This window comes from Sciurus carolinensis, chromosome 7 (assembly GCF_902686445.1).
Source record: "Sciurus carolinensis chromosome 7, mSciCar1.2, whole genome shotgun sequence".
NCBI lineage: Eukaryota > Metazoa > Chordata > Mammalia > Rodentia > Sciuridae > Sciurus > Sciurus carolinensis.
In genome coordinates, this window is record NC_062219.1 from 47601315 (window position 1) to 47627571 (window position 26257).

The 26257-nt window shown below is 36.0% G+C and overlaps 1 protein-coding gene across 6 annotated transcripts in view; it reads right to left on the bottom strand.

The window, feature by feature from the left end:
- Nucleotides 1–8959: 8959 nt before the first annotated feature.
- The window catches only part of Dse (dermatan sulfate epimerase), a 68782-nt gene continuing 51484 nt past the window's right edge, over nt 8960–26257 (bottom strand). For 4 of the 6 annotated variants that reach the window (XM_047559619.1, XM_047559621.1, XM_047559620.1 and 1 more), the window contains 4 exons: nt 18858–19111; nt 16052–16291; nt 13686–13893; nt 8960–11575 (listed from right to left, as the gene is read on the bottom strand). In XM_047559619.1, coding sequence (XP_047415575.1) covers nt 9814–11575; nt 13686–13893; nt 16052–16291; nt 18858–19111 — 2464 coding nt within the window. In that variant the 3' untranslated portion in view covers nt 8960–9813. Of the gene's footprint in view, nt 11576–13651; nt 13894–16051; nt 16292–18857; nt 19112–26257 lie in introns of those variants that run through there. The other 2 variants (XM_047559623.1, XM_047559624.1) reach the window with 2 other exon arrangements.

Here is a 26257-nt window from a genome sequence, read left to right on the forward strand (position 1 = left end):
AATATTTTATAAAAAACAAGAAACAGACATTACCTCTAAAAACAAGTTTTGAAATCTTGACCAAAAAGTGACAAAATTCAATCAAAGGTAATAAAGAACATTTTAATCTGACAAAAACAGGAAAAAGTAAAAGCAAACAAAGCTGCCTTTCCATTTTCCTTTCTCATAGTGCTGTTTTTAAAAACAATAAAACAATTGGCTGTCTGCATGATCTATTGACTGGGAACTATATCTTAGCCTCTTTTTTATCTTCATACCTTCTGTTAATCTCTAGCAAAATCTTGCCTTCTTGATTTACTTTAAGTAAAGTATTAGTTAGCTGATGGAAAGCATTGTAGTTTTACAATGACTTCATTCACTTTGACCCTGAAAAGCCAGACATTTACAACTAGGGCAAGGTGGGGAGTAATAAATACTAAATTAAGAGATGGAGACAGAGACTACTATATAATTTGGGTTTTTTTATTTGTTTGTTTATGAAGGTCAAAGGAGCTTGCAGTTTGGGTACAAGATGAAACCAGAAACAAAAAGCAGAAGTCTGATTTTTGCCCTGATGTTATCATATGCTCTCTGTAGTCTGTATAGCAGAATCCTAAACTATGGCTAATAGTTATGGTAATTCATAACTATGAAGATGTCCTTTAGTCTATCTTTAATAAGGATAACTTACTTTGACAATAAATATTTGCTTGTTATTTTGTTTCATACGATTAAGGGTAAAAATTACAATGATAAAATTTTTTGATATAACTGTGCTTCTAACTCAATGTTTTAAATGATTATAATTTGGCATTTTGAACACTCCAAATAACTAAAATTTAAGTATAAAGTATAAGAACTTTTTTTTTTTTTAGTTTTGATTTTTATACAATAGCCCATAATAATTGATGGCTGTGTCTCTGGTCATTTTCTTAATCTCTCTGAGCTTAGCTTCCTAGTATCAGCCTTACAGTGTGTAGCTGTGGACTTTCTTTGAATTCTACTAGGCCTCAGTAAGATGGTTATTACAATCACTGCCATTCAGTGTCCCCTTTTGTAGGAATGGTGTAACATGAACTGGGCAATGTTTTCATGAGTTTAAGAACATTGTGTAAAATAAGCCTAGTGCATGGGTTCTTTATATGCTATTAAGAAAAAAAAAAAAGCTTAATTTAAAGAATTATCAAATACTCTTTCTTTCATTCCCTACTTCTTCCTCTGGCATCCAAAAAAACATACATACATATACATACATGTGTATGTGTGTATATACATATACACACGCACATATATATTTATATGTATTTGTGTGTTTGTTTGTTTTTAAGAAATGACTTCTTGGTAGTGAGTTCACAAAGTTCTTGTCATCATCTATAAGGCTCTTACAATATTCATAGCACAACAAGAAACCCCATTTAGAAAGCAGAAAAAACATGCAGTAACTTATATGAGACACTCTCCTTGCCTGAGTTTTTTTCAGGAAATCAGATGTCCTGATGTGCCAATCCATGTGCAGGTGTGGCTGAAGGGCCAGCTGAATAACCAAACCTCCCCAACATGCGGCCCGCCCACATTCCCCACACCCACACTGCATTGTCCTATGTTCTCTAGGAAGTCTGAGGTGCCAGGGTGCTTTCTGGGTTGCACAATATTGTGAACTCAAAAGGCACTCTCTCAGGCAGTTGCTGAAGCTTAGCAACAGCCTGTTGATTACTAGTGGTTTACAACATCCCACGCAGACAGTATGTTATTTTAAGTTGTGCTTTGGCATCTGGGCTCTTTCCCACTTGGGACCAGCCTATGTACAACAGTCTCATGGCAGCTGCTTTTATGTATCTTGTTAACATCTGTCTTTCAAGATACCCTTTCCTGGAGATGGAATTTAGGGCTTCCATATAACTGGGAGGTGATAATGTTGAAAAGGCTCCAGGATCTATTTGGAGAATCTCTCAGGACCAAGGTTCATAACTATGTGGGAGGTTAATGAGGCTAGCTCATTACAAGAGCTAGAGCTCTTAGCTTGCTCAGTCTGCCATAACAAAAATATGACAGACTGGGTGACTCACAAAACAGAAACTTACTTCTCACAGTACTGGGAGCCAGGAAGTCCAAAATCAAGTTGCTGGCAGATTAGGGCCAGTTTCCTGGTTTACAGGTGGCTTGCATTCAATGTAACCTCACATGTCAGAAGAGACAAGGGATCTCTCTGGGGTCTATTTTATAAGGCTGCTAATCCCACTCATGAGGGCCCCACCCTCATGACCTAATTACCTTCCAGAGGCCCCTTCTCCTAATACCATCACACTAGGGATTAGGTTTCAACATGTGAATTTCGGGGGACACAAACATTCAGTCTATAGCAAGTTCAATGTTAAAGTCTTCTAGGACTAGTCTTCTGTATTCCATTCATTCATTCAGTCAATTCAGTATGCATTTTTTGAATACCAAGTACTATATACAGCAGGCCCTGTGTAAGAACCCTGTATATAAATAAACCCCTTCCCTAAAGGAATATAGTCTAGTGGGGAAGATGAACAGAGCAGCTATTTTTATGACCTCTTTGTGTTTGTTAAGTGTGAGCCACCCAAGAGCAGCAGTGTTCAGTAATAACAATCTGTTTCAAATTGTTTTTGCAATTGATATTTCAACGGTGATAAAAATTCTGTAACTTCATCTTTCAAAATAATCAGATTTTTCTTTTTCTTTCCTTTTTTTGGTATCAAACACAGATTATAATATATATTCAGTGCCCCATGATTTCTCCTCAGGACTCTAATAAATGACGTGGACTCATTCTTCTGTCATTAAAACAAAGTCCTTAGAGAATGGGGTGGAGGAGTTAAAAAAATCAAGATTATCTGCATAGAAAGGCAATAAATGGAATCTCTTTTATTATATTTCAGGTCTCTGTGAACAAAAAGTGGTGAGCAACAGACTGAAAGTTAAAAAGTAGGGACAACTCATAATCCCTTCACACAAAAATGTATTCCTAGTATGTTGCTATTTCCATTTGTTTAGAAGAAAAGGAAGATGTCTAAACCATTGAAAATTCTTTTGTTCAGGAAATAATTCCTAAATATATACTAAAAACATCTCTCATTGTTTAATTTGGAATGTGCTGGGTAGACTGGAATGTTTTTAGAAGCTCTAGCCTTAAGAAATTCTACCTTAAACCAAAGCCTCAGGAGCCCATTCCAAATCATTAGTGTTTCCACAGGGACTTACCACTGAAATCACATGAACATTCCATGACAAAGACTTCCCACAAACTAGTTTCTAAAGATACACAGAGGCAGCACTGTGACTTTTCTGATTTAGAAGGTATTCATCGGCTTCTTAAGGAATCTCCAGGGTGATTAGGGCAGGGCCGTGCAGGCAACCACGCTCTTCTACAATAAGTAGAACTGAGACATATGCATCATCAGACACCCTTGATTCATCCTTTCTGATCAGTACTTCTACAAAACACACATCCCTTTGATCATACATTCTGCCTGTGAGCTGGGCCCTAAGTATTTCCTCTCCAGACCTGGTTGAAGAACTATGTATCTCCTGCTTAGACTATGGAATACTGTAGCCTCCTATCCTCTTCCCCACTGGGTTCATCCACTACCCTGAAGCTAACTGTCTTTCTATAATGCAAATTACTTGAAGAGAAAATCCTTCATGGCTCTCCACTGCTTATTGGGATTTCCAATTAGAGGGAAATTCTCCCTTATAGTGTACATATGGAATATGGGGTGCTATGGTTCGAATGTCCCTTCCAAAACTCATGTTGATTCATTGCCACTATAACTATAAAATGTGGTCACTTTAAGAGGTTATAAGGTCCTGAGGCTCATTGTTTTGTAAGTGGGTTAGTTATCTAAGGGAGAATTTGGCAGGCTCTCTCTCTCTTGCCTCTCTTTCTCACCATGTGATGCCTTCTGTCATGTTATGATGCAGGAAGAAGGTCCTCATCAGATGTGGCCCCTTGATCTTGGGCTTTCCAGGCCTTAGAATTGTAAGCCAAAAAAAATTATATTCTTTATAAATGTTCTCAGCCTGTGGTATTCTGTTATAGCAGCAGAAAACAAACTAAAACATATCAGAACCGCCTCAAGGATCAAAACACGGGGATATGTGACATCATCATATCCCCTCAGCCATGCCCCTTCCATCCACCATATACATTTCTCTTGTCATAAAAACTGCTTTGTGCTCTCTCAGTAATGGGTGTATGTTGCATCCTTCAGTAAGGCTGAGGCATAAAAAAGGCTGAGAGCATTCATTATATAATCAAGTCCAAATTCCTTCCTATAAAGACCTGCACAGTATCTTCTGTGCTTTCCTTTCTAGTCTCATCTCCAACCACTCCCCATTACATGCTCTGTGGCCAACAATACTAATCCGGATTAATTCCTGAACCAGACTTGCTTTCTCATATTTCCATTTTTTTCATACTATTCCACTTACCTAGCATGCATTTCTCCTCTTCAACAGCTAGTGAATTTCCATTTAACCTTTAAAAAGGCACAAATTTAACTTCATTAAACAAGTTCCCACCCCTTCCGTTTCTTCTGTCGTCATCTTACTTCACAGCAACCCCATCCTTCCAGTTGACTTCCTCCTCATAACACAAGTCTTTGCTACAATCTATGAGCACATGTTATCAGATTTTGTTCCCATAATTTTCCCTTTACCCACTCTGCTCCGGTCACACTGGTCTCTAGTCCTGAAACACACCAAACATATTGACCTCAGGACATTAGACACTGCTCTTCCTCTGAAATGTTCTTCTCCATGTCCTTGTGGATCACACTTTCATGTCCTTCAAGTGTCTTCTCATATGTAATCACACCTGAAATCACTTTTTATAGAACAATACCAGCTTGCCATCACCTTATACCCCTCTTGCTCTGTTCTCCATCGGTTATTGCCACTCGACATCTTGTATTTTTGTCATTTTGGTTCCAAACCCACCTAAACTAGAACAAAAATCTCATGAGGGCCAGCCTTTATTTTTTCATTGTTGTTCTCTACCTATTTTTGTTTCTTAAAATAGAATTTGGCATGTGTTGTCATTTTTGTTATCTGTCAACTCAAGTGACGTGGGGTTTTTGGTTAAACAAATTTGATTCGATATATGACTTTACTTGTTCCTTCCTAAATCCCACTAAACTGGTAGTAAGTGGATTTTTAAAATGACAGAGTAGAAAAAGAAAAAAAAATGCAGTCTGTAAAAATAAAAATATTTAAAAAAGAAAAAAAAAATGACAGAGTAGAGGAATAGCTGTGTTAATAAAGCCTAACCTGATCATCCTGGTTAAAATAGGTTACTGTTCCCAGTCTTTTCACGGTGCCTTCTCCCACCCATTGCACCTCTTTCTCTAATGAATTATACTATTAACTCGTAAATTATTCCAGTTTGTCACACCCATCCCTAAAATACAAGCACTGAGAAGGCAGAGACCTTTGCTTTATTTTCTGATGCAGTATTCTAAATGCCAGGCAGTACTTAGCACTTAGTGGGTGCTCAAAAAGTATTTAAGGAATGAATGAGCAGAGAACAGAACAATCCTGTGCAAGCTAAGAGCAGATGGATGACTGGTAACTCAAAGGGAAAATAAAGTCCAAGCCAACAAGAGAATGGGATGGGAGTTGTCAGAAAGAAGCCACTGAGTAGAACCAAAAGGAGGCTCAGACATTTGTAGCAGGTACCTCTGAAAGTGGAGATGCACATGAGTGGAAAACAGAATCATGACAGGTAAAGCATAACAGTCAAGGCAGAAGATGAGGCTTTGACTCTCTGAAGAGACTGGGAAGAGGGATTCAGGACTTAAAGATGAGCACAGCTGAGAGTGCAAGGGCTGTACTTAAGCAGAGGATGAGGTCGCCCCACCCAACGGTGAGACCTGTAGTCCCCTTATTCCACTTGACTCTGGGGCCCATGAAGTGGCCACCTCTCTTAGCTTCCCCACAAAACTAACCAGGGAGCAGACTGGAGTTTCCCTGGTAAAAATTATTAGGTCCAAGAGAAAACACTGTAACAGACTTCTCAAAAGCAACACCAGAAACCAGAAGAAGATCATGGAGCCACTCCTTCGCTGTTCTGAGGAAAGGCTATTTCCAACCTAGGCTATTTCCTGTTGGCTAAGTGATCAATCAAGTAACAGAGAAAATACTTTTTTTTCAGACCAAAGGAGAAAAAAAATATTTACCTCGCATGCAAACTTTCTCAGGAATTCAGGGAGGCTACGCTGCACCAAAATGAGGTGCCAGGGAAGCGTGAGAAGCCAGAAACAGAAGAATTTACACAGTAAAGAAGCACAGTGAATGGAGAAACAGAGTTTCAACCTGTCTACTGAAACAGATGACCAAAACCTAAATATTTAGACCATGTAGTGGATTTCATGATTTTTCTCCTTCATTTCTTGAAAATGTGTCAGTTCTTAAATGGGATTACAAGTATAAAGTAAATATCCAGTTAAAACATTGCTGAAAGCATATGTCATCTTTGCCAGTTAATTAAGCCACAAAAACCAATCTCTTCTCAACATGAACCTGAGGAGGAGAGAGTTAAGCCAAGGGGCTTTGCCAATAGAAATTATATAAACACAGGCAGGGAGAAGGGAGGGGATCCAGTTCCCTTTACTTGAGCCTCCATTTCCTCACCTGTAGATTTAGGTGCTCAATCAGATCACCTTAAGTTCCTTTTTTGGCACTAAACTTTGAGAAAGATTCACATAGCTCCCTCACTCCTTTTTTTCCTGAGTTATCTAGACATCTGACAAAGATGACCACACAGCCCAGTTTACCCAATACAGTCCTGGTTTTCCTGGAGTAGCTCTTAAACTGTTCCTCCTCTAACTCTCAAAAGAGTGTCCCAGTTTGGAGGATAAATACATGGCCCTTCTATCTATAACTATATCCACTTTAACCTTATTTTATATTTCTAAGGAAACACATGAATTTATTTTTAAACTTATGAATTCCATAACTTGCTTTTTCTTAAAATTTAGAGAAATTTCAGATTACTTTATGAGTAGCTTGTGAACTATCAAAAAAAATTTTTTAAGTCCAATAAGTTACAAGGTCAATTCTTTAAACTTATTTAAAACTTATTTTTCAGTGTGCAAAGTATTGTTAAAACATTTTTAATAACCTTAGAATGTGGTACTTAAAAACTATGACTAAAATATTTGTTCCAGAATTAATTTAGTAGTCTAGGTGATACATTTTAATTATTGAAACAGTTTAAGGTCTTCCATCTGACTTTATTCACAATCGTAACAATGATCTCTTAAGAATGTTCTCTCAGTAAATAATAGGGTCTCATCCATCATCAGGGCTATTTATAATCTAATTGGTTATAAACAAGGGAATATATCATTCCCACTACATAGACCAGCTCTGTATGCTAATGATGCTCACATTTTGTTTAAGGCAAGAACCAAAAGTCCTGCCAATCCCCTAAACAACAGCTCATATATTAGCCAATGAACTTGAAATACTCCTTTCATAGTGAGCAAGACGGAAACAGATTCCATAACTGATTACTCAGTTTCAAGGGAGATTTAACATTGCTTGGGTTTCTTGAAGATACAAAGAGTTCCTTAGTTTTACTCAAACATGCACCATCCCTGATATAAAACATGTCTCATTATAAAGAGCTGTGATTTGTTTCAGCATTATTTTTCACTTACCCATTTAAAATTACTGCCTGAAGAAATTTCTTTTTAAGTGAGAAAAATATTACATTCATTACAAGGAGGGAGAGAAAAACCCATGTAATTTTAATTCATTTTGTTTTAAAGATACATGATTACCACATTTTAAAAAATCACTTTAAAAATGAGGTAATGTGTTAGACTGGGTCATGCTATAGTGACTAATGTACTGCCTAGCCTTCACCTAATGAAAACAAAAGAAAAACTGGACTTGGCACACTCTTGCACTGTTCGTCTCTGTTACACAGTATGCCTGAGTTTTGGACCTGAGATCAAGTTTGCTTGTAGCCTCAGAGTAATTTTTCTTTCTTTCTTTCTTTTTTCAAAATTTCCTTTTGATCATTTCAGACAATTCGTCTTTCTGAATGGGAAAGAGTAGAAAAGAGGAATGTTGAATGAGGTTAAGTAAACAGAGAATCTGTCACATAAAGCAAGTTTAAATCCCAGTAAGAGCATCCATGCAGGACAAACGGAAGCATTATTCTTTTGAAAACATTATTCTTTTAAACAGTGTGTAATGACATCCTCCCCAGAGACTTTCCGTGAGAAAGAAAAAATACTTCCTCAGAAACCATTTTCTAGGTTCCACATATAATGAGAGAAGCATAGTTAAAAGTCAAACTTATTTTTCTCTTTGTAAAAAGTTTCAAAATTAGAACTCTGAAGGTGCTCACAGGATTTATTCTGAGTTCTTTTTTTTAACATTTTTATTACATATGGGTATTTCCATGAACCCAAAAGAAAAGTAGGAGAAAAGGTTACTTTTATTACTTTAGATCTATAAATCAGTGAATGTGTTCTTACTCTAAAATTTAAGCCAAATACATTTTCTATTTTCAAGGGAGAAATAAATATATCAGGTTCAAATATGCTGAATATAAGATAATTTATTCTTTAAGTTCCTCCAAAGTATATCATTTTCATATGCTCAAACATCAATTGTGGATTACATTTCCAGTATTCTATGCTCCTGTTACCTTCTGAGGACTTGATTGCAAACTTAAAAACTGATGCAAACTTATAAAACCATAATGTTTAAAAACAAAGTTTAGTGTTACTTAAATATCAGATGTTGGTTGTTGTTTTAAATGTTAAAATGTTTAAACAACAGAAAGGTCAAGAAACAGAGAAATTACTTCTTTTGAATCAAACACTACTTTATAAGTTTAACGAATGCATGTCCAAACAAAGATCCCTCCTCCAAGATTTTAGAAAATGTGAATTCATTTTGAATGTAACCCATTACACAGAAGAAACACACTAAAAAGAAATCATAATTATGATCTGTTTATTTAGCAAAATAAACTTGAAGAAAATTTTCTATTAAAAAACATTAAGAATCATATCCAGATTAGACCCCCTATACTCTTTGGTATTAAAATTCAGGATATAAAATACTTTATTTTGAAAAGTTTAGTCATTGGGTCTAAACGAGTTTTCCATATAAAGGAAATACAATATTAAGATGACTGTAATTGTCTTACTTATTGAAAAGTCAATGAATTATAAAAGCAATCAATTATATACTTGCAGAGACTGACATCATCAAGGAGATATTCATTTGTAGATATGTTTCCTACTGGAAACAAGTTTTAAGTTTTTAATGCTCTTCTGCCATCATTTTCACTGTTATATAAATAGTTATCCAGTTCCTATAATAACACATCCTGTCATTCACTCTGTATAGGTCTGTATTTCTTGGAATTAATGTGTTTTGGTCTTTTCCACAATACACTATCTGGAAATTGCTAATAGCATTAAATTTAAATTAATAATTATAAATCCAATTCTATCTAAATCTTTTTTTCATTTACCTTAAGAAAAAATATTTTAAAATCAGGCTTTTTATTTATTCCAAGAGTAGTACCACTGCTAAATCAGCAAATCCAACTCTTCCAAAAACACTAGGGGACAAACAAGCTATTCTTATTCCTTTGATAAATTCTTTTCCTGCTCCAATTCTGATTTTTTCATGTCTCTGCTTTCTTATGTGAAATTGTCTTCCCTTAATATATTAAAATGAATCCAAGGGAAAAAAATTCAATAGCAAACTGGGTTTTTTGTTTGTTTTTTTGCATAGACTCTTATGATCATAAAATGATCAAACAATTTTATGGCTTCAGTGCTAACACTGTGACTGGGAACAAGAAGAATACAACCATAATAAAATACAGCTATCTATTAGAAGGACCGCATAAAGACATCTTTGGCCATGTAGACTCTGGGACCTCTGGAAATAAGTCAGTTGCATTGCTAACATGACAAAGAAAATTGCAATGTTCAGAATCAAGAACAGTCTGGTATATGAGGCAGACAGTGATGGGGCTCTGCTATGAGTAGTCGTCACCATCCGTGCCTGTCCAAATCGGCCTTTCATCGAGCCCCCATTTTTATGTTTTTCATATGTTACATCTGCAAAATCTAAAAGGTCTTTCATTTCTTCGTCTTCATCTATGGGTAGTTCTTTCTGTGCCAAAATCTGAGCTTTTTGTCGAATTTTTTTCTCATTGACTTCAATCTGTGCAAAAATATCAGGGACGGCATCCACAAATTTATAGCGTTTGCCTGCCCTTCGGTTTTTCTTTGACTTGCTTTGCTGCTGCTGCTGTTGCTGCGATATGGCGAAAATCCTGTCAATGGCCTCCTCAGTCTGTCTCTTATCTGAAAATCTCAGCAGGCGCTCGGCAGTCTTCCTAAAGCTAGCTGTGTTCCGGACTCGGGACAGGATCTGCTTCTCTAGCAGCTGGAACACTGGCTTAAAATGCTGCAGGTTGTGTTCCACGATAGCAGTGTAGTCCTTCACCTCAGGAACAGTGGTGCTCTTGATGGCTGAATTTCGGTCAAACAGAATTTTCTGGCGATCTGCAATGACCTGTGCAAAAGCAGACTGTCCTGTGGTCTCACCTGTCCACAGGTAAGTTGCATAGACATGTTCACTTGTGGCTACGAACACATCCAGTCGCTGAGAGTCTCCGTGGATGCTGAAGCTCTGAACATCCACAGATGGCCCTATGAAGAGGTAAGCTGCCCTAGTGATGGGACTTCGGAGATGCATGGTGACATTCACATAGTTTGTTCCGTTGTAGGGATAGCCCCGAGGGTACGTCACTGAGGCAAAAGTTGCTTTCTCACTGTAGCCAGTATCATCCATCCAGTACATTTTATAGAGACCATCTCGTTGCCTGATGAAAGCCCCATGGACCCCATCTACCACCGTCTCCTCAAAAGGAACATCTACATTGTGGAAGAAACTTGCAGCTGTCTCCAGGGGACTCTCCTCTCCCAGGTGTATTTGGTCCACAAGGAGGAGAAGCTGTGGGTGTAGGAGGATCAGATTCCTCTGAATGTTCTTTAAGTTGAGGCGGGGGTTATAAGCTCCCACACCTTCCCCTCGGATGAAAACCACTCCGTCTTTCTCCACTGCTGCAACCACTCTCCCCTGACAGCTAGCAGCCAGGTCATGCTTGTATTTAGACCATTTTGATGAGCAGTCTTCTGTGACCTGACCCTCCCAGGGAGAAAAGCAGCTCTTTGACACAGCTGGAGAAAACATCAGAACATTGTTAAAGAAGGTATATTTTGGCCCATAGAGAGCCTCAGTAATGAAAGGCACACCATTGGGAGCAAAAGTAAATGAGTTTTGATCAGGATGTTCATGCCCTGCATTAAAATTTCTCCATCCTTTGATCCACTCTTTGTATTTGTTTCTGTGGACAATGTCATATATTGCACGTCCCCCAAGTTTTCCTGACTTGAAGGAAAGAAAAGACCTATTGACTTCTGCAGGCAGTGCACTTCCATAAGTCACAACACCCCAGTCTTCAAAATAATGCAGGGTAGGGGTGCCAAAATCTGGAGGAGGAACCGATTTCAAGCTGGCATCATACCTGAAGGGATTAATTTTTAAAAATTAAATGGTTTTCTGACGGAAGTGAAAATAACTCACCAGAACTGTGATGCCACATGGTAATGTGGCTGGAACACATGAATGTTATCCACAGCAGTGTGAACTATATTAGGGACACTTCTGAAAACACTCACAGATAATCAGCATGCACACGAGAAAACCTCTGGTGACTGGAGAGGAGTACAACTTGTGATTCTTGAGTTTAAGACCTAAAATGATTTCTGTTGCTAATTTCTACATAGACATTCTTCACTTGACAATTACAGAGCTGCCATCCAAACTACTGGGGCCCACAGATTTAAGCATTTCACTCAAATTTCTAGCCAAGAGGCACCTTTTCTAGGAACCTCATATTAGGATCTACACTCTTAACAAGCCTTGAATTGTAATAGGAACTGTTCTATAGGAACTGATATTATTGACCATTTGGTTTTAAATCAGTTCATTCATGATTTTTTTCTTCTAAAATAATTAAAATATGGAAGAACTTCACACATTTAATGAAATACATGGCCAGTATTACACCTGAGAGCATAAATGGGTGAAGTTTCAGAAAACTATTTCATATTAGAGGGTTTAATATTGTGGTAACTACTGCCTAGAGCAGTTCAAAAGGTTTATTTTAACTTTGTTTTAATTTACAGATAGTGCCATGCTTCTTAGAGAATAAATGACTTCTAATTTTCATTTATGATAAATATTTATTTTAAAGCAATACAATAATTAACTTTCACAATGATTAAGAACAAAGGTTGTTTTAAATCAGGAAAATCTCCAAAAATAATAATGGAGATAATTGTTTATTTTTGATGATTTGGGATAACTGCCTTGACAAAGTCATATGATTTGTTGCTCAAGGAAAGAGAGGTAGATTCACATTATTAGCTCCTCTATGCCCTGGCCTAGAGAAGTCACCCATGGTAGAGTTGATCTTATTGCCATTTGTTTTGCCATTTCATCTGTGGTCTAGAGTCTCAGTTTTGGGACATCAGAAATCAGATCTCTACTGAAGCTGAGTATAACATTGGCTTGATTAATGTGATTTCATAAATACAAGCTGAACTAATCATCCTTCTCTCAGTTTTTGATTGGTCTGCATATTCCTATAAAGGCAGATTTTTAACTAAGCTTAGACTTAGCATTAATCTAACTCCTATAGTTGGCTTTGTAGAACTCTCTTGGTTGCTTACTCATGGTAAGTGAAAGCACTATTAAGTAATTACTACACACCCCTCAAAGGAGCCAGGGGATGGTTGCACATATTTAGCTCATCTGTGAAAATAATTTTAAGATGCTGGTTAAACTACGTTATTTACCACTTTTCTAATTTTTTCTTTTATTTTTTTCCCTTCTTAACTGTATAAACTTTGAAAACAAGAACAGAAAGAAGCAGACTATGGTCAGCTTATTTTGGAGCTGAATGCAAATTTCAATAGCCTGAAAGACATCAGAGATTAATGATTAACTGCTTCCTTGTAATTTTGATTTTAACTTATTGGATGCCAACAATATATTTGGCAATATTTTAAAAACGAGGCTCAAGCTTCTCCTTCTGGGCTTAAAAGATTACGGCAAAAAAAATTACACGGTCCTTTTATTATCAAAGTGAAGCTGTCAAAAACCGTCAAGAACTTTTAAATACTTTTGAAAGTTTAGGAACAGCTTTGCTATTAGAAGATTATAATGCTCCATTTACTAAAACAAAACAAAGTATTTTACTACCTTTTTATTTTCATGTGATCATAAGAATAATCTGGACTAAATTTTGTGTCTTTCTTCTTAAATGATTTAAAAATGATGTCAAATCAAATTGAGCTTATCTATGAGACAGAAAAAGCCTAAGACATCTCTTACACAAGGGAACCAAGAGCTACACTTGGTAATTAGGTCTTAACGTAAAGAAATGTTTCTAGCATAGTTTCAAACATTGTGATAGTTTAACTGAAGCTGCATATATTTAGGTGACATGGAGAAGGAGTTTTAAAAGGGATTTTAGATTACTATTTCCTTTTAAATGCAAAAAATTAGTGCACAGCATGAATAGCAACCCCATTACCTTTTCTCTTTAAAGCCAACCCAATGTGTCATACCAGAGAAATTCCGTATGCAGAGTGCACCAGCGTTGCCCTTTGGATGGTGTCCCTGGACCTTCCACCACACGGTTCCTTCTGATTTGGTCAGCCAGCCAGTTTCCACTGCCATTACGCATGACAAATTTATCCAGGAACACTAATTGGCTTTCTGGGCCATAAAACCAGTTGTAATTTGAATCTGCAATGGCTACAGTTCTTTGAAACCCTGAGGAAGGAAGTTTGAAAGAATTGAGATCAGCTTAAAATGATATATTCACATAAAGATCTCAACATTGATTTTCCAAACCTAACTGCAAATTAGAATCAATGGCGTATTTTGGATAAAAATAAAACCTGATGTCCATGCTCTATCCCACATCAAACAAAATCATGATCCCCTTGAAAGTCTTCCATAAATCTTGTATGCAAGCTTGTATTTGTTATGGAGCAATCTGTCATTGATTACAGATGTGTGTATGTATGCATATATTACCCTCTTTGCTCATTTTTCAACATTCATACTATGTACAACTATATTTGCACCTACTCAGGGATATTCTCTTGTGCACAGTGAGTTCTTGAACATGGCACAAGCACTAGCTCTCCCTCAGCTCAACTTGCATTCTAGGCCAAGACAATAACACAAAGTACTTAAATTTGGCTTCTAATAAAATGGAAGCTATACCATAATATAGTGCAGGACAAAAACTTAACTCCCAGAAAGATTCTGCCAGTACATACTACTTGCAGTTAAAGAAGCAGAAAATGCAAAGATCATCAAGTCAAGTATCATTATTGGAATAAGGAAAGAAGAAAAACAAGAACAGATACGCTCCAGTTGCTCTTGAAGAAGAATGGGAGAAAACTCTGGGCCAGATAGCAATAACCATCACCAGAAACCAGACTATCAACTATAGCAAAAAGGAGATTGCAGTTGAGAACAGATTGATAAAACACAGTCTCTTCTAAAAATTCCACCATGATTGTCTTTATATAATTCAGAGCTAATGATTTTTCCTTCTAATCTTTTAGTAAATGCTTTTCCAAGTGAATCTTAGTATAAAATGTGATAGTAAAAGATCACACTTCAAAGTCTGTGAGCTCCTCGAAGGAGAGGATGTATTTCAATCCTCTTTAAATTCCCTGCCTAGTCCAATGCCTGGCATATAGATGAGCAATAAAAGTTTGTTGGATTAATAAACACAAATATGTAAATGCTTCCTTTCCAGGTGTTCCTATTATCTTTTCCAGTTTAGGAAGTAGCCACAAGCAGGGCTCAGGGTTCAGGGTAGACTCAAACCCTTAGACTCAGCCTAAAATGGTTGGCTGTTAGAACTCTGCTCAAATTTCAAAGCACTGGAACCCCTTAAAGGTCCCTTACTTTACATGGTCTTTGTTTACCAAACAGCCCTCTCCTGTATGTCTAAGAGTAAGCAATAACCATATGGCTCTGAATCTAAGTCTAAACTTAATCTTGAAATGGTTATTTTGCTCACAGCATTTTCTGGTAACCATCCAATAAAGGAACAACCAGATGAATTAGATTCTGGAAGGTTTAAATACTGGATTCTGTGTTATAGGTCTAGAATTACCAAATAAAAATTGTATTTTGGCAGGGGCAAGAATTCATCTTGATGAAAATTTATCTCCTAAAACTTTTTCTAATATCTTAGTTCTGTCCTATAGATAAAGTGAGTTACAAAGTTCTCCTAGAAATAAATTATTAAAACACGTGCATACACACACATGTATTTTAGAGCCAGTTGTCTTATAAGACTGATCTACACAAAAATATGAAATTAGAAAGTTTATAGTAACTGTTATTTTTGTTTTCTATATACTATACTGTTTATTTAAAAAAATAAAATAAAATACTAAATCTTCACTACAAATATGTGGGTATAATACATTTTGAATCAAGTCTATGTGGTTCTGAAGAAAAGATTAAAAATTTAGAACTACAAAGGGATTGATCAGGGATCACAGAAAAAAGAAAACTGACATTTGATCATTAATGTTAGTATTTTATTTAGATTCATGAAAACGAGTTTTGTGAGTACCCAAGTTTATGTGTGTGTGTGTGTGTGTGTGTGTGTGTTTGTGGTCGTGTGTGTGTAAAAATGTAAGAACTGTGGGGACTAGGAATTATATTTGATCCATTATGCTCCTACCTTTATAATACCTAAATCATAAAACCTCATGTCAGCTCAAAGTGTTTTATCCATATGCAGCTCTTAAATTCAAATTTTCTTTGGCTTTTAAACAAATAATCTCTTTAATCTCAGCATAGCAAACCTCACTTCTTTTCTTTATCTAGCTCATTTTCATAGTAAAAAAAAATTATAACTAGGTAATATTTTCTGACTTCTGAATCCTCACTATACCTGGCAAGATGGTTCTGTACATAAATGCAAAGTGTTGCTTGAGCCATGGATGGCCAAAGTGGTTGATATCAAAGTGCCTCTGAACAAGAAACATATACTGGAAAAGTGATCTAGTGGTGTAGCTGCCGTAAGCAACGCCTTCATAGAGGGAGCCGTCTGTCACCTCCCGGAGTAAGACCAGAGATTTCTCCATGATGGTCAGAACTTGTTTGGTCCATAAGTAGGCTTCCTGAAGGTACCCTGAAGGATGAAAACACATGCAAACAATGACGAAAGACTGTAACAAAGCATAAACAAAAATATGACCAAATACAACCTTGAGTTATCTAACCAGTTTGTATTATTATAAATTACATTTTATAAAACTCTCGCTTATCAGCCTTATAAACAACACCCTGTTAATCCAGGTTTGAAGTGAGTGCATGATGTAAGTGAAAAGTTCTTGAATATAAGTCATTTATTAACTAAATGAAAATAAACCTCTGAGTATTAAGTAATTTCCCAATCATGAGTAAACTAAAACTACATCATATAGATCACAAATGGCCTGTAATTTTGTAAGACAAGATTTGTACATTGAGACTCCTATTCAATTTTCCTAAAAAACTCCTGAAAATATTTTTTAAAGTTTATCACTTTGTAAAACTTGCAGTATTATTTAAAAGAATTTGTAATAAGATACAAAGTACTATAAATGCTAGACCATCTTCAATTTGTACTGTCATTAGAAGACAACCTCTTATTATTTACATGCTTTCAAATTTCACAGATTTTAAAAAGGCAGCACTGTGGAGCTGAGCAATCATTGAAATGTAAATCTGATGATTTAAAAAAAAAAAAACAACAACCCAACTGTGAGTCTGCCAAAAGTGAGCTACATGACTTTGTTCAACTACTTTTTTAACCTGTCACATTTCTCAATCTCCCCAGTGAAAATTCAAAATCTTTTTTTTTTGGTACTGGGGATTGAACTCAGGGGCACTTGAACCATATCCCCAGCCCTAGTTTGTATTTTATTTAGAGATAGAGTCTCACTGAGTTGCTTAGTGCCTTGTTTTTGCTGAGGTTGACTTTGAACTTAAGATCTTCCTCGCTTCAGTCTCCCAAGCTAGGCGTGCACCACCATGCCTGGCCTAAAACATCTTATAAAATCTTTTGAACATAGAAATGCTAGTTTTCTAGTATTCTTACATTTAGATAACAATTAAACTACTCATATTTCTATCGCATTTATAATTTACACAGCACTGGAAAGAATCTTCCTTAATTCTTTTATGGACCCAGTTAAGCTTTGTTACCCCCAAACTATAGGAAAGTTGATTTGTTCGTTTGTGGCACAGGACACAAATGAACAGAACTTTGGTCCAAACCTAGGACTTTAGATGTAAAGTTTGGCTTGTTTTGTTAGCTTGTTTTTGAAACACACAATGCCTAGGGATAAATTTAAGCTGTCCCCTAATGTGGGCGGATCTTTTTTGCTTTACTCTCAAAAACATGTATGCCATCCTCACTGCTGACCACTCTACCATGACCTATGAGGTGTGTCAGGCGTGAGGGCTTCCAGAGGCCCAGAGCTGATGGCATCTAACCCCAGGCCCCAGGCTAAGATCTGATCCCCAACTCACAGACACACAGCATGCTTGCAGGCTTGGCTGCTGTGCAATGGTGACTACTAAATGTTCCCCTGACTCCTGCCACCCAGCTCCACACTGGACATGGTAGTCTTCTCAATAGTTTTCTACTCCCATTCTCTGTCATTTGAATTTAAAATTACAATCATTGTCATCTTTTTTTTTTTTTTTCCTGTGTCCTCCATCTCCATCTCCGTCTCCAAGCAGATACTAACATGACTGATACCTAAAGTCAGGACACTATTCCCTGGATACTACACTATTGATTTTCCTTGTTTATTCTTTTCAATAATTCCCTTCAGGCAATGTTCACTAAAAACTTCGTAAACTACAAACTTCTGTCAGTACAAGGTATTGATATTGTTGTTAAATGAAGATTTTTTTTTTCCTAAGACAATTTAAATGCAATGGTTGGTTGTTGTGACGATGTGACAAGGGAGGAGAAAGTCAGATTTGAGTAAAACAGTTGATGAGCAATCTATTTAAAATGCTGAGTAATTCTTACGGGGAAGATAAACAAGAGTAAAATCTTTTAAACTTCCAAGCTTCGATTACATATTTAGTATTCTAACAATTCACTAGGATCTTAGGGCTCTTTTTCTTAAGTACAATTTTAGTCATTTGTAGATTTTCAAAGGAGCTGAAATTAAGTTAGCTACAAGAACAAAGAAAATGTGACATTGGGAAGTATGTAGTATATTAGTTAATGCAAAGTAGGTAAACAATCCACAAAAGTTGTTTCTCATTTTGACAATCTAGTCTGGTTGCTTTAAGTCTTTACAGAAAAAAACAAGAATAGTGATGTTATGAGTCATATCTGTGTGCTAGGAATATTTATTTCAAATAAGACCTTCATTTATTTCAATCTGGTTATCTTCACGTCAAAATTAAATGGAAAAATGAATGTCACTGACTGTACTATAAGGATATGGCCTGGAATGATTATAAGTCATAATTAAATAATATACAAGCTAATATAACTAGTAGAAATTAAGAAAGGTATGTCCTTTAATTAACTAAAGGGTGTCTTAGTATTACTTCATTTCACAGGTTTAGTTAGGATCCAAGTATGAACATGTACCTAAGAGCAGTTATAAAAATGCTTTGCTCACTACATGGCAACGATGACTGATGTCAGTCAGGCATCACCTTGGCCATGATGTGATCACACACACCTTGATTCATTAGAACTAGGCTTCCTGTGAGCAAAGCCATGCAGTTGGTGGGCTGATGATTGTGCAGGTATTGAAATCCCCATCCTCTCCTGTATGAAGTTTCATACATATATCCTGAGGCATTGGCAATCACTTCAAGAAACTTCTCCTGCTGTGTCTTGCTCAGATAGTTGTACAAGAAGTCATAAGCAGTGGCAAAACCAACCAAGGAGTGAGCAAGTGGGACTTCATCCCAAGGAGCATCTTTCACCAACCTGTAAAAAAAAATGAAACATATGAATTAGTGTACCAGGGCTCACAGCTTTCAACACTCTCCATAAGTGTCTATTTTTCAGAACTACAGGGCACAAATGCAGAGGTAATCTAAGAGGTTTAATGACACAGAATTGACTTCCCTCCACATAAGACACAGGCATAACGTGTCTCATGAAAGTTAAAATTAACACTTTTTGCTCCCAGACTTGTGGCAACATCAAGTTTAAGAATTTTTACTTTTGTGTTTTCCTTCTTAATGAGAGGTGGCAGAAAATATTCTAAGAGATCTAAAGTACAGAACATGTAATGGCAAGGCAAAATTCCTGGAGGACCCGCTCAATCAGAGTTCAGCCCTTCCTTTCCATTACCTAAGGGGCTCTCAGCTCTAACTCATAGACTCACCTTTCAGTGAAGTCTAAAAATTGACCTGTGAAGTATTACAGTGTCATTTACTAGGAAGCTAAATTTCTGTCTGACTTGCTAAAATATTTTGCACATATTTTAATATTTTAATATATTTTAATAGTGTGTGGCCTGCATCAAACAAGAAGTGCAAAAAAAAAAAAAAAAAAAAAAAAAAACTTTCACAATCAGAACAGGAAGGAATTATCCAGAAAACCCTTCTCATCTGTTCAGGATGTATTTGAGTAATCTCTAAGAGAGGGAAACAAATCAAGAGTGTACTGTGCCTGGGGAGGTGGAAGAAGTTATCAGTTAGGAATTAAGCTAAAGCTTCACATTCTATGCCATGAAAAACTTTGGCAATTGAGTAAAGTCTTATCTGCTTTCTCAAAGTGGTTTAAAATTCATAAGATAAGGAAATGTCATATTTTGAAATATAATTATCAGTACATATATTTTTAAAATAATGATGCTTATTTATCAAGGAATTAAATATGAACATTTAATAGTGGGGATAATAAATTTACAAGTGGTGATGAGCATGAAGTTTGAGATGCTTATAACAACTATAATATAATATGAAAATATCTGATAAATATCTGTAATAAAGTTATAGGTTCTCCCAGTACTATTAGAGTTGGAGTTAATGAAAATTAAAGTCCAATATTTTGCCCCAATGAACTCCACAGACCTTAGGTTAAGTACATTTTAAAATATTCTGAGAGACTAACTCTTCCAGATTATGTTCTTCTTTCATTAGTTTATACTAAAGAAAGGATCTTGGTTAGACCTTTCCTGGTCACCCTATAAGAATTTCAAAACCTCCCCAAAGAATATTTCATTCACTTTCCCACTTCTTTGCTTTTCTGTCCCTTTAGTAGATGTATGTTTATGTCTGTGCATATTTGTGTATGTGTGTATATGTGTGTTTATCAGTCAAAACTGGATCTCTAGGGGCTAGGTTGTGGCTCAGTGGTACAGGGCTTGCCTAGCACGTGTGAGGCACTGAGTTCAATTCTCAGTACCACATAAAAATAAATAAAATAAAGGTCCACTGACAACTGAAAAAAATTTTTAAAATTTGGAACTCTGGTTGTAGAGTCGTATGTAGCACGACAGACTCTCAATAAATATTTCTGGAAAGAAAGAAAAGCCAAAGTCACAAATCTATAGAACCAGGCCACACTGTTGGCAATGATTATGTGATCATTATGAAATCAGGAATTTGGAGGGATGCCTTTGCATTTATTAATAATTTCAGCTTTCAGTTAGCTGCCTTTGGTGATAGAGCCTGGTGCTAAAAAAACTAAGATTGACCAAATGGTCTTAACTATTTGGTCACAGAAAAAACTGCCTTGTTCTAGTAAGTCAACTTTCCAGGGTGTGTACTCCTTGTAAACAGAGTGAGTGCAAATTTAATTCTCTCCTTCTAGGAAAAAAACAACTCAGCAGGCTGATTACCAGAGAGCTGGGAATATGTTGCTCAGTGACTCGGGGACTGGGGAGCCTGACGGGGGCCAAGTGATCTGGTGCCCAGCCCTGTGTTGTTATACCATTCATGATGGAGCTATACTTCACCATGATAAAAGTGAGGTCAGTGAACTACTACCACCTACCAAACCCTCATGCATTAGTCAATGGGTTTATCTACTTATTTTTCTTTCCTTTTTTTTGCAGTGCTGGGGGTTGAACACAGGGCTTCACACAATCAGCAAGTGTTCCAACACCAGCCATATCCCTAGCCCTATGGGTTTATTCTTACAGATAACAGAATTCGTGGTATACTTCTCAAACTTCAAGAAATATTATCAAGCAAATTTCTATGAAAATTTCTATACCCTAAGATAAAATTTTCTCATTTCATGTATTTCCCAATTCAACAAAACACTAGCACACAAGTATAAAATTAGTTTATGGTCCTTTGTGCCTGAAGGACCCATACCACATCATAAAAGCTGACCTGTAATAGCAGTATTTCTAGAAGTCTATCTTGATTCTGTACAGTCATACCCAGTCTCAGATTCAAAGTGTAATAATGGAAGAGACCATATTTTATAGTCTTTTCCATATTTTATAGAAATTTGCTCCTAGCCCACGGGTGGCACCAGAAAAACCTTATTCAGTGTGATTCTGACCAGTGGTTAATAAAATCACTGGAAAAGCTAGTTAGGTGAAGAACCATTAAAAACAAAAAAAATCAGACATCAATTTGAATTTTTTTCAACTTAAAATATATTTATATGTGTTCACCAACCTCTTGAAGGTGAGTCAAAGCCTGTTCTTTATAATATGGGTCTATGAATGGAGATTCACTGTTATTTACTGCAAAGAACACACACATATCATCGTTATCTCCAGATTTGATTTCTTTGTTATATTGGAAGAAATAAAAAATACTTGTGAAGGAATGCAGAATCCTTCCAGATTTTTAAGTTTTCCCAAATTTTTTTTGCAAATATCATCCACATAAAATCACAACAGCAATTATTTTTTACAGTAAGTTGTTCCAAAGGATTTAAGTTGGTTTTAGAAACATTAGCTTTTTCCTTCTTCAACTCACACTTCATCTATTTACACAATATTACTAAAATTGTGTAATTACCGGTGTCATTGAAACTGGGATTAACCATCTACAAAACAGCAGTTAATTCAGCTCTCAACTCAGTGCACTGAAATGCTTTCCTGATGAAATCAGTGAGGTCAACAAAGGCGGTTTATTTTTATATTGTATAACTTAATGGCTCACCCTCTGGAAGACTTAAGAACACGGTCAACAAACATTCAAAATAACAAAGACGTGATGTTACACAACCATGCACGGATAAAAGAGCCATTCTACATGCAAAATATACCAATGGATTTTGATGTAAACCAGTATGAAAAGTTTGTTAACATGGTTTGCAATTCCATACTGTGATTAACTTTCATAGAAGCACCACTGGTCTAGTTTTAGCATATAATCAAAGAAGAATATCCGTAATTATATGAAAAGATTATTAAAATACCCTTCCTTTTCCAATCACATATCTGTGTGAAGCTGTGGTTTTCTTCATATACTTCAACTAAAACAGCACACTGCAAAAAACTGAATACAGAAGCAGGCCTGTGAGATTTGCAAAGCTTTAAAAGACTTTCTATCTTACAAAGTACTTTTCACTTTTGAAAGTTTTTTCCTAAAAATGTTATGATATGAGTATACTATTTTAATGTAATAAATATGAATAAATACTTTTAAAACTTCTATTTTAACTTGTAATATGGCAAAGTTTACTAGATATAACCCAAATAAACAAAGTTCTTTGATGTCCTCATTAATTTTTAAGACTACAAAAGGGTCCTGGGTCCAAAGGTCGAATACTGTTGTTCCAAATATTTTCAAAAGTAAATTTACATGAAATAGAATGATTTGAACACAGAAAAGAACAAGTAATTTCCTGGATTTGAGGGTAGGCTGTTAGTGGGGAAATAAAACTTATCACAAAGTGTTGTTTCCATGAACTGAATTGTGACCACAAATGGAAGAGGTATAAACATCTTTTCAAACTTTAGCAGTCTCATTCATCCAAATTTTATTATGATAATTTCATACACATAGACAGCTTCCACTATCATAAATGCCTTTTGAACTATTGATTATGCATACAGTACTACAGTAGGGAATCTAAGTATGTATTACTTAAAATTTGACAGTTTGATTAAATAACCAATAAAAAGTCTAACAAAATATTGATCTTTTATATCTGTATTTAAAAATGTTCAAATGATTCCATCTTAAAACTTTATAGTATTAATAAAAATCATTTATAGAAAACAATTACCTGTCAAAATATTAATTTTTAGTATTATAAAGTCCATAGAATATTATTACTGGAAGTTTTGTAGTGTCAAACTGCTATAACAAAGTGCCACAAGGGGCTACAGTTGTGGCTCAGTGATAGAATGCTTGCCGAGCATACATGGGGCCTGGGTTCGATCCTCAGGACCCCATAAAAATAAAACAAAGATAAACTAAAACTAAAAATGGATGTATATATAAAGAAAAACTTAAAAAAAAAAAAAAAAAAAAAAGCCAGAGACCAGGTGGCTTAAACAACAAAAAGAAATATCTTCTCACAATTCTGTGAGGTAGAAGTCTGAGACCAGGGTGCCAGCATACTTAGGTTTGGATAAGAGCGCTTTTCCTGACCTGTAAATGGTCATCCTCTGTCTTGCTAAGTGCATGAATACAGGGAGAGAGCAAGTTCTTGGTGTCTCTTTTCCAAGGGCCCCACTCTGGTAACCTCATCTAAACCTAACTATCTCCTAAAGGTTCCATCTTCAAATATGTCCACATTGGGGGTTAGCTAGGTCTTCAAAATCAGTTTAGGGGGGATACAGTTCAATCCATAGCAACTATCTACTTAATTTATACAATCACTTTTAAAATAAACACGCAGAACAAAAAAAGTTACCATTTAGAATCTAAGTGGTGCCAAGAGATAACTGATACTTATTTAAACTAATCAATAGTACATAAGAAATAAATACTAGAAATTAATGGGTAACTCAACTCTCTTTATAATATAATATGGCTATTAGTTCTATTTTCTAGTACTTTGCAGAGCTAACAATTTTATACCAGGCTTTTCCATATGTAGCTATGTTCTGAAAATATAATCTATATTTGATTCATGGTATAAACAAATCCATGTATTTTTCAAAGTGTGTTTAAATGAGGCACTACTGTTTGTTAAATCTTTCCAGGAGAACTAGAACCAAAATGATTCTTTTTTTTTTTTTTTCATTTTCAGAATAATATAAAGCACAGTTTTTAAACAGGAAATATTTACTTATTAAATCATAAATTAGAAGATTTGTATATAAAAATTTGATTCTAGACACTAAATAGTTTCAGAACTACAAATTTTAGAGAAAATGAAATAAACTGAGAAAGAATTACAAATTTAAATTCAGAACATAACAGTGAACTCTTCAGACACTCCTAACTACAAGCTTAACAAGATAGAGTAGCCTCAGCGCCATATCAACCAGCTTCATTGCAGTTGTGTCTACCGGACACTTGGCCACACCACCAAAATATGCCAAGTAAGGTCAACTCTGTTTTTAAAATCTAAAATTCTCCTGAAGGCAGCAGTCTAAGAGAAAGTCATTCAACTTTCAACTGCATGCCTTTATGTTTGAAATAACCTCCAAGATGTTAGGAGAACTATGTATTATCTCTCCTTTTAAAAACATGACTGTGGTGGAAGTGATTCATCTCCAGCCCCCTCCAATCTGGCTTGATGTCCATATTTAAAGTGTTTGATCAGGTAGCTAGGGCTGGCTTTGGCATTACAAAGCAAAATACAGTATTTATAGCTACTTTGCATCAATTAAGTACACAGTATGTAAGTCATTTACATACTTTATTTCATTTCATCTTCACAACTCACATTAGGTGTTACATCCACGTTTTACAGATGGTTAGAACAGAATCTGCATAGAAAAGCAACAAGTTCAAGGTCATATAGTTAAGTTATATGCTGAAGTCAAGGATAGAATCCAGAACTATCTGAATCTATGACTGTTTATTTCTTCCTCATGAGGGAAAGCACTGAGCTTTCAAAGTCACCAAGGTTATAAGAAGAATCCAGAAGAAGAAAGTGCCAGGGTTAAGGGATTTACCAAGAGGCAAGAAGCTGGGCATTTCTGCAGAAATCTAATGGCGTTCTAAGTCCTGAGATTTTCATGACACCAAGACATGAGATCTGAGAAAGGTCTAGACAGTAGAAGACACTACCATTTTGTGCTCATCTGGCTGCTCAGGATCTACCCCAGGAACCTGAGAAACCAATCACAGAATTCCTGAAACAAGTCTTTCCTTCCCCACAGACCTCTGATGGTCCTGGGGCTCCAAAGACATTCCAGGAAGAGCAGGCATAGGAGAGGGTGGGTCTCACCTGCATGCTCAGAAACTTCTGCCACATAAGCTGAGAACAAAGACTCTCTCCTTGACTCAATTCTAACCAGGCTTCTCTGAGCCTTCTCTCCTGCGCCCTGGCCTTGGTCCACAAAGATCTGAACAAACACTGTAATAGTTTCTAACATCTCAAGGTCACAACCCTAAGATGACCCTCTGGTTTCTGAAAATGCCTGCCTGAGAAAATCAAGCCTCCAAAAAAATGTACTCTTTGTTCCTGCCCAAGTGCCCTATTTAAAGATAGGGTCTCTTGTCTTCCAGTCTGTGGGAAGACAGAGCTCCACTTTCAATAATCACCATCTAGCAGACAGTGGCCCAATCGCAGGCACACTGGCCAACCTTTGAAATTTTCACTTCCTTAGCCCTACTAAAACTCTGCCTGCCCCCGACCCCCTGCATTCCTTCATTCTCCCTTTAAATTGTCTATCACTTCTATACAAGTCAAAGTTCAGTATAAGATATCTTCAAGGAAAATAATTTATGAGCCCAAAATATAAAAGATCCTTTTCTTCCATAATCTCTATTTCTTTATTTAGCATATCACTAGATTTAAAATAGCAGAACACTACCAATTAATTTCATTTTAATGCTATTAATCCAATATCCTAATTTTAAAATATAGAAACTAGCGTATTCTTTTACTTAAATGAAAAGTGTTCTACGTTATTTGTAGATAAAAAGAATTAATCTAAGTGTCAAAATGTGCCATGTTAATGAGAATAAAATAAGAGTAGTGCTATTAAATGGGAACAGTACTGCCATGTCATTATTCCAATGTTTAATC